Source organism: Chaetodon auriga, chromosome 6 (genome assembly GCF_051107435.1).
Source record: "Chaetodon auriga isolate fChaAug3 chromosome 6, fChaAug3.hap1, whole genome shotgun sequence".
Classification (NCBI taxonomy): Eukaryota; Metazoa; Chordata; class Actinopteri; order Chaetodontiformes; family Chaetodontidae; genus Chaetodon; species Chaetodon auriga.
In genome coordinates, this window is record NC_135079.1 from 2,389,067 (window position 1) to 2,402,342 (window position 13,276).

The 13,276-nt window shown below is 44.6% G+C and overlaps 4 protein-coding genes across 5 annotated transcripts in view; all 4 read right to left on the minus strand.

Moving 5' to 3' along the window:
- The window catches only part of grm8b (glutamate receptor, metabotropic 8b), a 103,298-nt gene extending 101,100 nt beyond the window's left edge, over window positions 1–2,198 (minus strand). The window contains exon 1 of the mRNA XM_076732851.1: window positions 1,435–2,198. The gene's annotated coding sequence lies outside the window, so the exon portion shown is untranslated. The remainder of the gene's footprint in view (window positions 1–1,434) is intronic.
- Window positions 2,199–3,589: 1,391 nt separating this feature from the next.
- On the minus strand, window positions 3,590–6,383 carry LOC143322014 (E3 ubiquitin-protein ligase TRIM21-like). Its single transcript, XM_076732852.1, has 2 exons — window positions 6,291–6,383; window positions 3,590–5,667 (listed from the first exon to the last, which is right to left on the minus strand). The coding sequence occupies exon 2, from the start codon at window positions 5,656–5,658 to the stop codon at window positions 4,015–4,017; it is 1,644 nt and encodes a 547-aa protein (XP_076588967.1). The 5' UTR covers window positions 5,659–5,667; window positions 6,291–6,383; the 3' UTR covers window positions 3,590–4,014.
- Window positions 6,384–7,114: 731 nt separating this feature from the next.
- Window positions 7,115–9,946, minus strand: LOC143322694 (E3 ubiquitin-protein ligase TRIM21-like). Of its 2 annotated transcripts, XM_076734048.1 has the most exons (3): window positions 9,840–9,872; window positions 9,289–9,472; window positions 7,540–9,192 (listed from the first exon to the last, which is right to left on the minus strand). In XM_076734048.1, exon 3 carries the CDS (start codon window positions 9,181–9,183, stop codon window positions 7,540–7,542), a length of 1,644 nt encoding a protein of 547 aa, XP_076590163.1. In that variant the 5' UTR covers window positions 9,184–9,192; window positions 9,289–9,472; window positions 9,840–9,872. The 2 variants fall into 2 exon arrangements, with proteins under 2 accessions (XP_076590162.1, XP_076590163.1); XM_076734047.1 differs by lacking the exon at window positions 9,289–9,472 and having other exon boundaries at window positions 7,115–9,192; window positions 9,840–9,946.
- A 767-nt stretch (window positions 9,947–10,713) lies between these two features.
- LOC143322630 (E3 ubiquitin-protein ligase TRIM21-like) lies at window positions 10,714–12,572 on the minus strand. Its single transcript, XM_076733942.1, has 2 exons — window positions 12,510–12,572; window positions 10,714–12,361 (listed from the first exon to the last, which is right to left on the minus strand). The coding sequence occupies exon 2, from the start codon at window positions 12,293–12,295 to the stop codon at window positions 11,078–11,080; it is 1,218 nt and encodes a 405-aa protein (XP_076590057.1). The 5' UTR covers window positions 12,296–12,361; window positions 12,510–12,572; the 3' UTR covers window positions 10,714–11,077.
- Between the last annotated feature and the right edge of the window lie 704 nt (window positions 12,573–13,276).

Sequence of the window (13,276 nt, forward strand, 5' to 3'; positions counted from 1 at the left end):
ATGAACACATGAGCTCAGAGACACTTCAGGAAACTGTTTGTTTGTTTGACACAGTTTGTTTGTGTGTTTGTTTTTATTTACACTTCACACAGCGCTCCAGCTTTTCTGGAATCTAATCCAGGTGTTCAAAGGGGGCTCATTTATTTGAACTTCAGGGTCGACATTTCTGAATGTCACCTGATTAACATTCACTAAAATATTACTTGGTATGCGGGAAAATGTTGCCATACTTATGCTAATGATATTTACTGTATCTTAATGACTTTGGTGACGCTCTGACTTTTCCTTTACAGATGGTGAACATAGTAAACATTACATCAACTAAACATCTGTCCACGTACAGTCTCCTGGTATTGTCATATTATCATGTCCATCACCTGCATCCACCCATCATCATCGATATGACAGAGAGTTGGACTTCACCTCCTCACTGAGGTGAGAGGAGGAGACGATGGTCATGTGATGAAGGTTGTGTTGATGCTGTTAAACAAAGCAACGTTGGCTCTCCGGGAGTGAACAGCTGCCTCTGGTCTTTTGGCCTTTTGTGGAGCCATCCCTCCGACCCGACCTCCTCTCACTGACTGTTACTCTAACTGGAGGAGAGGAAACATGTTCTGGAGGGATGAAGCCCGTGTGGTCCATCTATCTGAGCCACCTTTGACCGGAGCGTTCAGGTGTCCACATACTTTTGGCCATGTAGTGTATCGAGATGCAGGTTGAGCTCTGAGTTTCTGTATGTCTGATCTTCGACACTTATTTCTCCACATCTCTCTCAGATCTTCCTTATTGCTTCTCTATTTCTCAAACACACACTCTTAATCAGGCAAACACAATTAAAAAAAAAAAAACCGAACATTGGCAATAAATAAATAAATAAATACTTACAGACCACGATGTCAAACACACCCGCGCGCACACATGGACCCTCCTCTTAGGTGCGCGTGGTCAGACATTTGGTTCAGTTTCTTATCCACACCCCGCGAGCACGCATACACACACACAAACACACACGCACGCACGCACGCACACGAGCCACTCAGCACGAGCTCAAGTTGCATTCCAGCAGACTCAGCTGGAATCAGAAAATCCTGAACCTGATCTGAAACCAGCCGAAACGCACAACCTGAGATCCACCCCGCAGCCTCATGATTGATTGACAGCCCTCTGATCGATAAATGAATTAATTTATTTTACAGATGGAAGACAATAATCTGAGGGATATGACAGTGAAAGCTCGTATCTCCAACATGGTCCCATCCCAAGAAATCAGGAACGACACAGATCAATAATAATAATAATAATAATAATAATAATAATAATAATAATAATAATAATAATAACATGCAACCTGCAATCTATAATTGCTATAACTGGAACCAAATGAGTTTTTAAACCTGGTATATCTTGTGAATGGTGAATGTTGCGTTCAGGTACCTTCTCTCTCCGCTGCAGGTGTTTCCTCTGTCAGTGTCACAGGTCAGACAGATGTTTTCTGTCTCCAGCTGTTTGTCACATCACACAAACATTTTCCACTGAATTCCTCCGCGGGGACTCGATCCCGTTCCGCATCAGCATCCATCAACCAAAAGATAAGATTTAATCCAAATCCACTTTTTCTGTCCCGCAGTTACAGAGGAGAGCTGTTCCCGATCCTGACTCAGAGGCGGTAAATTCCTCTGAACAGCGGGTTTCTGACGCTCCGGATCACCTGCAGGCGTCGGTTCGACTCCCCGCCGCTCAGTCAGGGATGAAGGCTCCGGAGCCCGGGTCCCTGTCCTCCCACAGACAGCACTCTCAGATCAGTGTGTCGGGCCGGTCACCACAGTAAAGACATGTTCACTACAGGTTCGAGTGATCACAGAGGACCGAAGTCACGGACGCGCTTTTTTTCCGCTTCTCGCAGCTCTCCGAAGTGCGCGGTGCGGCTGTCCTGCGTCACAGGAAACACGGGAGGCTCTCGGGCTCATCACACCAGCAGAGTCCAGGCTGATGGGAGTCTAGGGGTCTCATCAAGTTCCCCGGCCACGCAGACGGTCTAAGGTCTGAGCGGGAACAGCATGATCCCGGTCCCGATGGAGAGGAAAGTGCGCCTGAAACGCATGAAACCCGAGAGGAAGAGCGTGTGCGCGGTGAGTGCAGTAACATGTGAAGTTCATGAGCTTCATCATGCAGCCTGTCAGGGAGACGCGGCTCAGAGTGAAAGCAGCACAAGTGGAGGCAGGACGTCCCCCAGCGGACGAACACCGCAACTACACCCAAACCGCCGCATCAAAGGTCAGTTTTCCTCTGATCTTCATCGTCTGTCCAGGTTGGATTTGAAGATTTGTTACATTGCAAATTCTTTAAAGGATGGGTTCAAATCAAAACTTAAAATAATCCTCATATGGATCATATTTTGCTGACTATCACTTAAAATTGAGGAGTTTAAGTTCAAAAAACATAACCTTCTATAATACCTCCTATTTAATTCAGTCACTGATGTTTTTCCTCAAGCAGACAACGTTTGGATCTTCACACAAGCTTTAGGCTGTTTGGTGCTCCACTGCCTTCCAGAAATCTTGAAGCTCAGCATAGATCTGATCATAATTTGCAGGAGCATTGGTTGGAATATGAATGTCCTTCTCCTTCATGAATAGAGGCTTGCAGGGGAGCCGACACACACCTTCCTCTGTGGACATGAGACCAACCAAACTGACTGAATGACTGACTGCATACCAACATTGTAGCGTTTCAACAGTGATGGATCACCTCACGGTTCATGTGTGGAAGCTGCCTGGACTCTTTGATCACCGTCATCAGAGGGAAAAAAAAAATCTTCAGACATTTAGATAAACATTAAAACATTCGCAATAAGGATAAAGAAGTTAAAAGTCTACTTGATCTTAAAAAACCACCCGTCAGTGGTACAAACTTTCAAAGAAATCAGGTGATCCAGTTTGAGATCCTGCTGCTGTTTATTCCGCCTTTAAAGCCGAAAAACAGCTGTGTGTGAGATATGTAAAAACATGCTGTATGTTGGGTCAGGGGGCTCTAACGCTCCTTTTACAGACCCCACCATCGGTCAAAAGATGAGCTATAGAGCTATACAGAGATGGAGAATCCTTCTGATTGGCCCACAGCAGAAGGTCAACAGGCTTCTCTGTGATTCTCCCTTTTTATAAGTACTTAAAGTACAACCCTTTCAAAGTAAAAGTCTTCATCAGTTGCAGTAAAGTTGCTGATTTTAGAATCAGATCAAACACAGAAACATGTTGTCAGTCATCTGCTTCAGACTGCAGTGATTCATGAAGAGCTTTCCTCATGTGGCCACAGGCTGCAGTTTGTCATGAGCTCCACTAGAGGGCGTCCTCAGACGTCACTTTCAAACCAGCAGCACTGGTTTGGTCTTTATATCAGAGGCTCAGACACAACTCAAACCTTAAAAAACACCACATTCACTTACTACAAATCATCTCAAAGGTGATTGGCTGTTGGTGAACAGCTGATGGTGTTTTTAATCACGTGATTCTGTGGTCATTAGAAACACTGTCAGCTCTCCATGTCAACAACAACAAAACAAACAAATCAGACACAGAGCAAACTTTATTTTGATGCTTTTATTTGACACGAAAGCAGAGAAAAGTCCATGATTTCAGTCTCGTTCCTAAAATGCTCTTCAGTGATTTTTATCAGAACGCAACACGTCTCATATGAACAATGATTAGACAGTGAAAGGTTTGACTTTGACACTGAAGGAAGGTGCAAATGCTTCTTGTTTCTGACTACGTTGTTTTCTGGTGATTTAACGGTCTTGAAGGCAGGTGATGCAGTTACTAGAATAAGTCAGACGAGATTCATTAACATCAGTCGACAATCACATGAGAAGCATCAAACAAAACATCAAGTGAGAAAAGAGAAAGAAATGTATTGATCAGAAAATGAAAAACAACAGTGTACAAACAGAGTACATCACCGTTAAATATGTATTTCTCACATGAAATGATGGTGAATCGTTCTGGAGAAAATCAGCTTGTTCTACTCAGCGTGGCTGACAGCAGAGATGATCAGAGGGGCAGAGTTTTTACCTTTATCATTAGGACAGGGACTGAAGTATGGGTGGAGTTTCTCAGTGAAGCAGCAGCCAGTGAAGGAGTAGAGAAGAGCTGCAGCATCAACGTCATAAAAGGAGACCAGACCCTCCTCATAGTCCACAAACACCCCCACCTTCTCAGGCTGAGACTTCAAAGAGAGACAGACTGAAGGGTTAGCAAGAGCTTCATACTCATTTTCATTTCTCAACCAAATCGTCCAGTAACCTTTCTGAGGACTCAGAATGATTTTTCCCTTCCTGTTGATCGACTCTCTGGCGACTCCTACATCCCAGTCAGTCTTCCCTTTGACCTGAACCTCGAAGTAAAACTTTCCTGAAGAGAAACTCTGCTTTGCTAAAACATTTAAACAATAATTAAATCTCTCTGGATTGTCTGGGAGATTCTTCTTCACATCACTTGTATACACTTGTTTCCCATCATCAGACAGGATGAGCCAAGGATTTGCTGTATCAGGATCAAGTGTCACATCTGCTGCATACTGCTGGACCCTCTTCAGCTCGGCCTCAAACAGCTTCTTCATCTGTTCACTGAGCGTCTCCTCCAGCTCATTCAAAGCTCTCCTCACAGTCCCCTCATAGGAAGGTGGACGGACGCTGACTTCTGTCCAGTCCTTGGTGGGTGGAGCAGCGTTCATGGACGGGAAGCTTTGGAGGAGGAGGAGGTGGTCTTCAGACTGTGAGAGCTGCTCCACCTCAGTGCTCCTCTGCGTCAGCTCAGAGATTTCCTGCTCCAGCTCTTTGATGAAGCCTTCAGCCTGTTTCTCCGTCTTCCTCTGCTTCTCTGTGATCGTCTCCATGAACTCGGTCTGGCTTCTCTCAACAGACGCCTTCAGAGCTCTGAAGACCTGAACGCCGTCTGCTGTCTCTCTGTCTGCGTCTTTCTTGCTGAGCTCCACTGAGCGTCTGACCTCCTCAATCTTCAGTCGTCTCTCCTGGATCATCTGCTGGATGTCAGCCTCTGTCTTCCTCAGCTCGGCCTTCTTTCCTTCAGATTCTTCTCTCAGAGGAACAACATCGTGTGTCTTGTGGTCTGTAACACTGCAGAGCATGCAGACACACATCTGGTCGGTCTTACAGAACAGCTCCAGCAGTTTATCGTGCTTCGTACACATCCTGCCTTCCAGGTCCTCCACAGGGTCCATCAGCTGATGTCTCTTCAGGCCTGACTTTGTCCGGTGAGGCTCCAGGTGAGTCTCACAGTAGGAGGTCAGACAGACCAGGCAGGACTTCAGGGCCTTCAGTTTGGTTCCAGTGCAGACGTCACAGGGAACTTCTCCTGGTTTGGACGCTTGTTGCTCTGAGCTGCTGCTGCTGGCGTTCTGTTGAGCTGACTGTCTGAACTGAGCAGCCATCTCACGGATGAAAGTGTTGACCTGCAGCTCAGGTCTGGTGCTGAAAACCTTTTTACAGTTGGGACACTGACACAGGACGTTAATATTCCAGTGTTCAGTGATGCAGCTTTTACAGAAGTTGTGTCCACATGGTGTGCTGACTGGATCAGTGAACACATCCAGACAGATGGAGCACAGAAGCTGATCTTCAGTCAGCAGACAGCTGGCAGCAGACATATCTACACTCTGAGGACAAAAGGTGGACAAAAGACAATAAATTACACATCTTCAGATCATATGTTGGATGTGACTCTTAGGTTATGAAGACGAGCAATTTTTCACCTGAACTGAAAGATAAAACAACTATCTGCTCATTCAGACATCATTCGGCTCTATAAACCAAATGAAAGCAGACAGAAGTATGGAGACAAGCAACATTCCATTAGCGGTTGGGTCCAAGATGCACCAGGACGAAGCGTAGCTTTTATTGTCCTGTGGATTAACTGAGCAACAAATGTTCAGTGAAACGCCACTGAAGACGCAGGTCATCGCAAAAAATACAAGGTTCATTATTTATGTTCATCTGTCTGATGTGAATCTGTTCACACTGACTTCCTGTCTCAGTTAAATCACTTTAAGCTAACGCTAGCTGTAGCCATCGAACCTTAACTAACCAGAGTGCAGTGACTGTGGTTTGGTTTTCACCTCTGCTGTGTAGTTCTGGCAAAATATACATGTTTTTAATCAAAAATGAAACATTTCTATGACATAATATTGTTCACAGCTCATGTAGATAAAAGTCAGAGTCTGGTTTGAACTAAATTTTGATCCAGTATTGTCTTCTTGTCTTTGTAGGACAGTGGACTCACCAGCGTTTGGATGTTTTGTTGAGAAAGACGGGAATGATCGAGCTGAATTTTCCCTGAAAGAGAATCAGTGTCTTGCCTCGTCTGCAGCTCTGCTGTCACTCAGAAACATTTTCACTTTCTCTTTTGAATAAACGTCACGTTGAAGCTCTTCCTCTTGGTGTTGCTCCTCCTCTGAACTGGGCTCCAGTCAAACCTTAAATAACACCACAGTATCTGACACTGCAGCCTCAAACCTGGTGGAGTGTTGGAGCTCCTCACGTCTGAGATCAGCTGATGGTGTTTTTAATCACATTATTTGATCATGTGATACACCATCAGCTGTTTTGTCAGCTTTGATATCAATCAAAACAAAAAAACAAACAGACATTGTAAAAAGAAAATGAGAAATCGTCATAGCCAATAAAAGTACAACCCTTTCAAAGTAAAAGTCTTCATCAGCTGCAGTAAAGTTGCTGATTTTAGAATCAGATCAAACACAGAAACATGTTGTCAGTCATCTGCTTCAGACTGCAGTGATTCATGAAGAGCTTTCCTCATGTGGCCACAGGCTGCAGTTTGTCATGAGCTCCACTAGAGGGCGTCCTCAGACGTCACTTTCAAACCAGCAGCACTGGTTTGGTCTTTATATCAGAGGCTCAGACACAACTCAAACCTTAAAAAACACCACATTCACTTACTACAAATCATCTCAAAGGTGATTGGCTGTTGGTGAACAGCTGATGGTGTTTTTAATCACGTGATTCTGTGGTCATTAGAAACACTGTCAGCTCTCCATGTCAACAACAACAAAACAAACAAATCAGACACAGAGCAAACTTTATTTTGATGCTTTTATTTGACACGAAAGCAGAGAAAAGTCCATGATTTCAGTCTCGTTCCTAAAATGCTCTTCAGTGATTTTTATCAGAACGCAACACGTCTCATATGAACAATGATTAGACAGTGAAAGGTTTGACTTTGACACTGAAGGAAGGTGCAAATGCTTCTTGTTTCTGACTACGTTGTTTTCTGGTGATTTAACGGTCTTGAAGGCAGGTGATGCAGTTACTAGAATAAGTCAGACGAGATTCATTAACATCAGTCGACAATCACATGAGAAGCATCAAACAAAACATCAAGTGAGAAAAGAGAAAGAAATGTATTGATCAGAAAATGAAAAACAACAGTGTACAAACAGAGTACATCACTGTTAAATATGTATTTCTCACATGAAATGATGGTGAATCGTTCTGGAGAAAATCAGCTTGTTCTACTCAGTGTGGCTGACAGCAGAGATGATCAGAGGGGCAGAGTTTTTTCCACCATGATTAAGAAATGGACCACAGTATGGGTAGAGTTTCTCAGTGAAGCAGCAGCCAGTGAAGGAGTAGAGAAGAGCTGCAGCATCAACGTCATAAAAGGAGACCAGACCCTCCTCATAGTCCACAAACACCCCCACCTTCTCAGGCCGAGACTTCAGAGAGAGACAGACTGAAGGGTTAGCAAGAGCTTCATACTCATTTTCATTTCTCAAACAAATCGTCCAGTAACCTTTCTGAGGACTCACTGTGATTGTTCCCTTCCTGTTGATCGACTCTCTGGCGACTCCTAAAGTCCAGTCAGTCTTCCCTTTGACCTGAACCTCGAAGTAAAACCTTCCTGAAGAGAAACTCTGCTTTGCTAAGACACAAGGAGAAGTATCAAATCTCTCTGGATTGTCTGGGAGATTCTTCTTCACATCACTTGTATACACTTGTTTCCCATCATCAGACAGGATGAGCCAAGGATTTGCTGTATCAGGATCAAGTGTCACATCTGCTGCATACTGCTGGACCCTCTTCAGCTCGGCCTCAAACAGCTTCTTCATCTGTTCACTGAGCGTCTCCTCCAGCTCATTCAAAGCTCTCCTCACAGTCCCCTCATAGGAAGGTGGACGGACGCTGACTTCTGTCCAGTCCTTGGTGGGTGGAGCAGCGTTCATGGACGGGAAGCTTTGGAGGAGGAGGAGGTGGTCTTCAGACTGTGAGAGCTGCTCCACCTCAGTGCTCCTCTGCGTCAGCTCAGAGATTTCCTGCTCCAGCTCTTTGATGAAGCCTTCAGCCTGTTTCTCCGTCTTCCTCTGCTTCTCTGTGATCGTCTCCATGAACTCGGTCTGGCTTCTCTCAACAGACGCCTTCAGAGCTCTGAAGACCTGAACGCCGTCTGCTGTCTCTCTGTCTGCGTCTTTCTTACTGAGCTCCACTGAGCGTCTGACCTCCTCAATCTTCAGTCGTCTCTCCTGGATCATCTGCTGGATGTCAGCCTCTGTCTTCCTCAGCTCGGCCTTCTTTCCTTCAGATTCTTCTCTCAGAGGAACAACATTGTGCGTCTTGTGTTCTAAAACAGTGCAGAGCATGCAGACACACATCTGGTCGGTCTTACAGAACAGCTCCAGCAGTTTATCGTGCTTCGTACACATCCTGGCTTCCAGGTCCTCCACAGGGTCCATCAGCTGATGTCTCTTCAGGCCTGACTTTGTCCGGTGAGGCTCCAGGTGAGTCTCACAGTAGGAGGCCAGACAGACCAGGCAGGACTTCAGGGCCTTCAGTTTGGTTCCAGTGCAGACGTCACAGGGAACTTCTCCTGGTTTGGACGCTTGTTGCTCTGAGCTGCTGCTGCTGGCGTTCTGTTGAGCTGACTGTCTGAACTGAGCAGCCATCTCACGGATGAAAGTGTTGACCTGCAGCTCAGGTCTGGTGCTGAAAACCTTTTGACAGTTGGGACACTGACACTGGACGTTAATATTCCAGTGTTCAGTGATGCAGGTTTTACAGAAGTTGTGTCCACATGGTGTGCTGACTGGATCAGTGAACACATCCAGACAGATGGAGCACAGAAGCTGATCTTCAGTCAGCAGACAGCTGGCAGCAGACATATCTACACTCTGAGGACAAAAGGTGGACAAAAGACAATAAATTACACATCTTCAGATCATATGTTGGATGTGACTCTTAGGTTATGAAGACGAGCAATTTTTCACCTGAACTGAAAGATTTGCTGCTCTTGAAGCAGCAGATAAAACAACTATCTGCTCATTCAGACATCATTCGGCTCTATAAACCAAATGAAAGCAGACAGAAGTATGGAGACAAACAACTTCCCGTTAGCGGTTGGGTCCAAGGTGCACCAGGATGACGAGTAGCTTTTATTGTCCTGTGAATTAACTGAGCAACAAATGTTCAGTGAAACGCCACTGAAGACGCAGGTCATCACAAATAATACAAGGTTCATTACTTATGTTCATCTGTCTGATGTGAGTCTGTTCACACTGACTTCCTGTCTCAGTTAAATCACTTTAAGCTAACGCTAGCTGTAGCCGTCTAACCTTAACTAACCAGAGTGCAGTGACTGTGGTTTGGTTTTCACCTCTGCTGTGTAGTTCTGGCAAAATATACATGTTTTTAATCAAAAATGAAACATTTCTGTGACATAATATTGTTCACAGTTCATGTAGATAAAAAGTCAGAGTCTGGTTTGAACTAAATTTTGATCCAGTATTGTCTTCTTGTCTTTGTAGGACAGTGGACTCACCAGTGTTTGGATGTTTTGTTGAGAAAGACGGGAATGATCGAGCTGAATTTTCCCTGAAAGAGAATCAGTGTCTTGCCTCGTCTGCAGCTCTGCTGTCACTCAGAAACACTTTCACTTTCTCTGTTGAATAAACGTCACGTTGAAGCTCTTCCTCTTGGTGTTGCTCCTCCTCTGAACTGGGCTCCAGTCAAACCTTAAATAACACCACAGTATCTGACACTGCAGCCTCAAACCTGGTGGAGTGTTGGAGCTCCTCACGTCTGAGAACAGCTGATGGTGTTTTTAATCACATCATGTGATTAAAAACACCATCAGCTGTTTTGTCAGCTTTGATATCAATAAAAAAAAACAGACATTATAAAAAGAAAATGAGAAATAGTCATAGCCAATAAAAGTACAAACCTTTCAAAGTAAAAGTCTTCATCAGTTGCAGTAAAGTTGCTGATTTTAGAATCAGATCAAACACAGAAACATGTTGTCAGTCATCTGCTTCAGACTGCAGTGATTCATGAAGAGCTTTCCTCATGTGGCCACAGGCTGCAGTTTGTCATGAGCTCCACTAGAGGGCGTCCTCAGACGTCACTTTCAAACCAGCAGCACTGGTTTGGTCTTTATATCAGAGGCTCAGACACAACTCAAACCTTAAAAAACACCACATTCACTTACTACAAATCATCTCAAAGGTGATTGGCTGTTGGTGAACAGCTGATGGTGTTTTTAATCACGTGATTCTGTGGTCATTAGAAACACTGTCAGCTCTCCAGATCAACAACAACAAAACAAACAAATCGGACACAGAGCAAACTTTATTTTGATGCTTTTATTTGACACGAAAGCAGAGAAAAGTCCATGATTTCAGTCTCGTTCCTAAAATGCTCTTCAGTGATTTTTATCAGAACGCAACACGTCTCATATGAACAATGATTAGACAGTGAAAGGTTTGACTTTGACACTGAAGGAAGGTGCAAATGCTTCTTGTTTCTGAATACGTTGTTTTCTGGTGATTTAACGGTCTTGAAGGCAGGTGATGCAGTTACTAGAATAAGTCAGACGAGATTCATTAACATCAGTCGACAATCACATGAGAAGCATCAAACAAAACATCAAGTGAGAAAAGAGAAAGAAATGTATTGATCAGAAAATGAAAAACAACAGTGTACAAACAGAGTACATCACCGTTAAATATGTATTTCTCTCATGAAATGATGGTGAATCGTTCTGGAGAAAATCAGCTTGTTCTACTCAGCGTGGCTGACAGCAGAGATGATCAGAGGGGCAGAGATTTTACCTTTATCATTAGGACAGGGACTGAAGTATGGGTAGAGTTTCTCAGTGAAGCAGCAGCCAGTGAAGGAGTAGAGAAGAGCTGCAGCATCAACGTCATAAAAGGAGACCAGACCCTCCTCATAGTCCACAAACACCCCCACCTTCTCAGGCCGAGACTTCAGAGAGAGACAGACTGAAGGGTTAGCAAGAGCTTCATACTCATTTTCATTTCTCAACCAAATCGTCCAGTAACCTTTCTGAGGACTCACTGTGATTTGTCCCTTCCTGTTGATCGACTCTCTGGCGACTCCTACATCCCAGTCAGTCTTCCCTTTGACCTGAACCTCGAAGTAAAACCTTCCTGAAGAGAAACTCTGCTTTGCTAAAACATTTACACAAGTATTAAATCTCTCTGGATTGTCTGGGAGATTCTTCTTCACATCACTTGTATACACTTGTTTCCCATCATCAGACAGGATGAGCCAAGGATTTGCTGTATCAGGATCAAGTGTCACATCTGCTGCATACTGCTGGACCCTCTTCAGCTTTGCCTCAAACAGCTTCTTCATCTGTTCACTGAGCGTCTCCTCCAGCTCATTCAAAGCTCTCCTCACAGTCCCCTCATAGGAAGGTGGACGGACGCTGACTTCTGTCCAGTCCTTGGTGGGTGGAGCAGCGTTCATGGACGGGAAGCTTTGGAGGAGGAGGAGGTGGTCTTCAGACTGTGAGAGCTGCTCCACCTCAGTGCTCCTCTGCGTCAGCTCAGAGATTTCCTGCTCCAGCTCTTTGATGAAGCCTTCAGCCTGTTTCTCCGTCTTCCTCTGCTTCTCTGTGATCGTCTCCATGAACTCGGTCTGGCTTCTCTCAACAGACGCCTTCAGAGCTCTGAAGACCTGAACGCCGTCTGCTGTCTCTCTGTCTGCGTCTTTCTTACTGAGCTCCACTGAGCGTCTGACCTCCTCAATCTTCAGTCGTCTCTCCTGGATCATCTGCTGGATGTCAGCCTCTGTCTTCCTCAGCTTTGCCTTCTTTCCTTCAGATTCTTCTCTCAGAGGAACAACATCGTGTGTTTTGTGCTCTAAAACACTGCAGAGTCCGCAGACACACATCTGGTCGGTCTTACAGAACAGCTCCAGCAGTTTATTGTGCTTCATACACATCCTGCCTTCCAGGTCCTCCACAGGGTCCATCAGCTGATGTCTCTTCAGGCCTGACTGCAGTGACTGTGGTTTGGTTTTCACCTCTGCTGTGTAGTTCTGGCAAAATATACATGTCTTTAATCAAAATGAGACATTTGTATGACATAATATTGTTCACAGCTCATGTAGATAAAAGTCAGAGTCTGGTTTGAACTAAATTTTGATCCAGTATTGTCTTCTTGTCTTTGTAGGACAGTGGACTCACCAGTGTTTGGATGTTTTGTTGAGAAAGACGGGAATGATTGAATTTTCCCTGAAGGAGAATCAGTGTCTTGCCTCGTCTGCAGCTCTGCTGTCACTCAGAAACACTTTTACTTTCTCTTTTGAATAAACGTCACGTTGAAGCTCTTCCTCTTGGTGTTGCTCCTCCTCTGAACTGGGCTCCAGTCAAACCTTAAATAACACCACAGTATCTGACACTGCAGCCTCAAACCTCGTGGAGTGTTGGAGCTCCTCACGTCTGAGATCAGCTGATGGTGTTTTTAATCACATGATCAAATCATGTGATTAAAAACACCATCAGCTGTTTTGTCAGCTTTGATATCCATCAAAAACAATGAAAACAGACATTATAAAAACTTTATTTTTCTTTCATTTCCACAAACACCTCCACCTTCTCAGACTGAGACCTCACAGAGACGGACTGGATGGCCGGCGTCACAGCTGCAGAGGAATCTGCTGATTGGAGCTGCAGTTTTTTCTCTGTTCCAGGAACAAGCTTCAGGAAGACAGATGAACGCAGCGCTGAACGAACTGAACTGAGTTACAGAAGCTTGTGGAACAGAGGCAAGACAGGAAGTGATGTCATGACTTTAGCACTCTATTCACAACCATTTACAGCAACAACGTGCTTTCTACTGTAATAGATGCATGCATAGAAATGTGATTCACGGAGACATTTTGGTTCATTTTGAGCTTTATTCATGCAGTAACATGTTGTGATGGTACATTATGACAGTTAGAGAGTAAGAA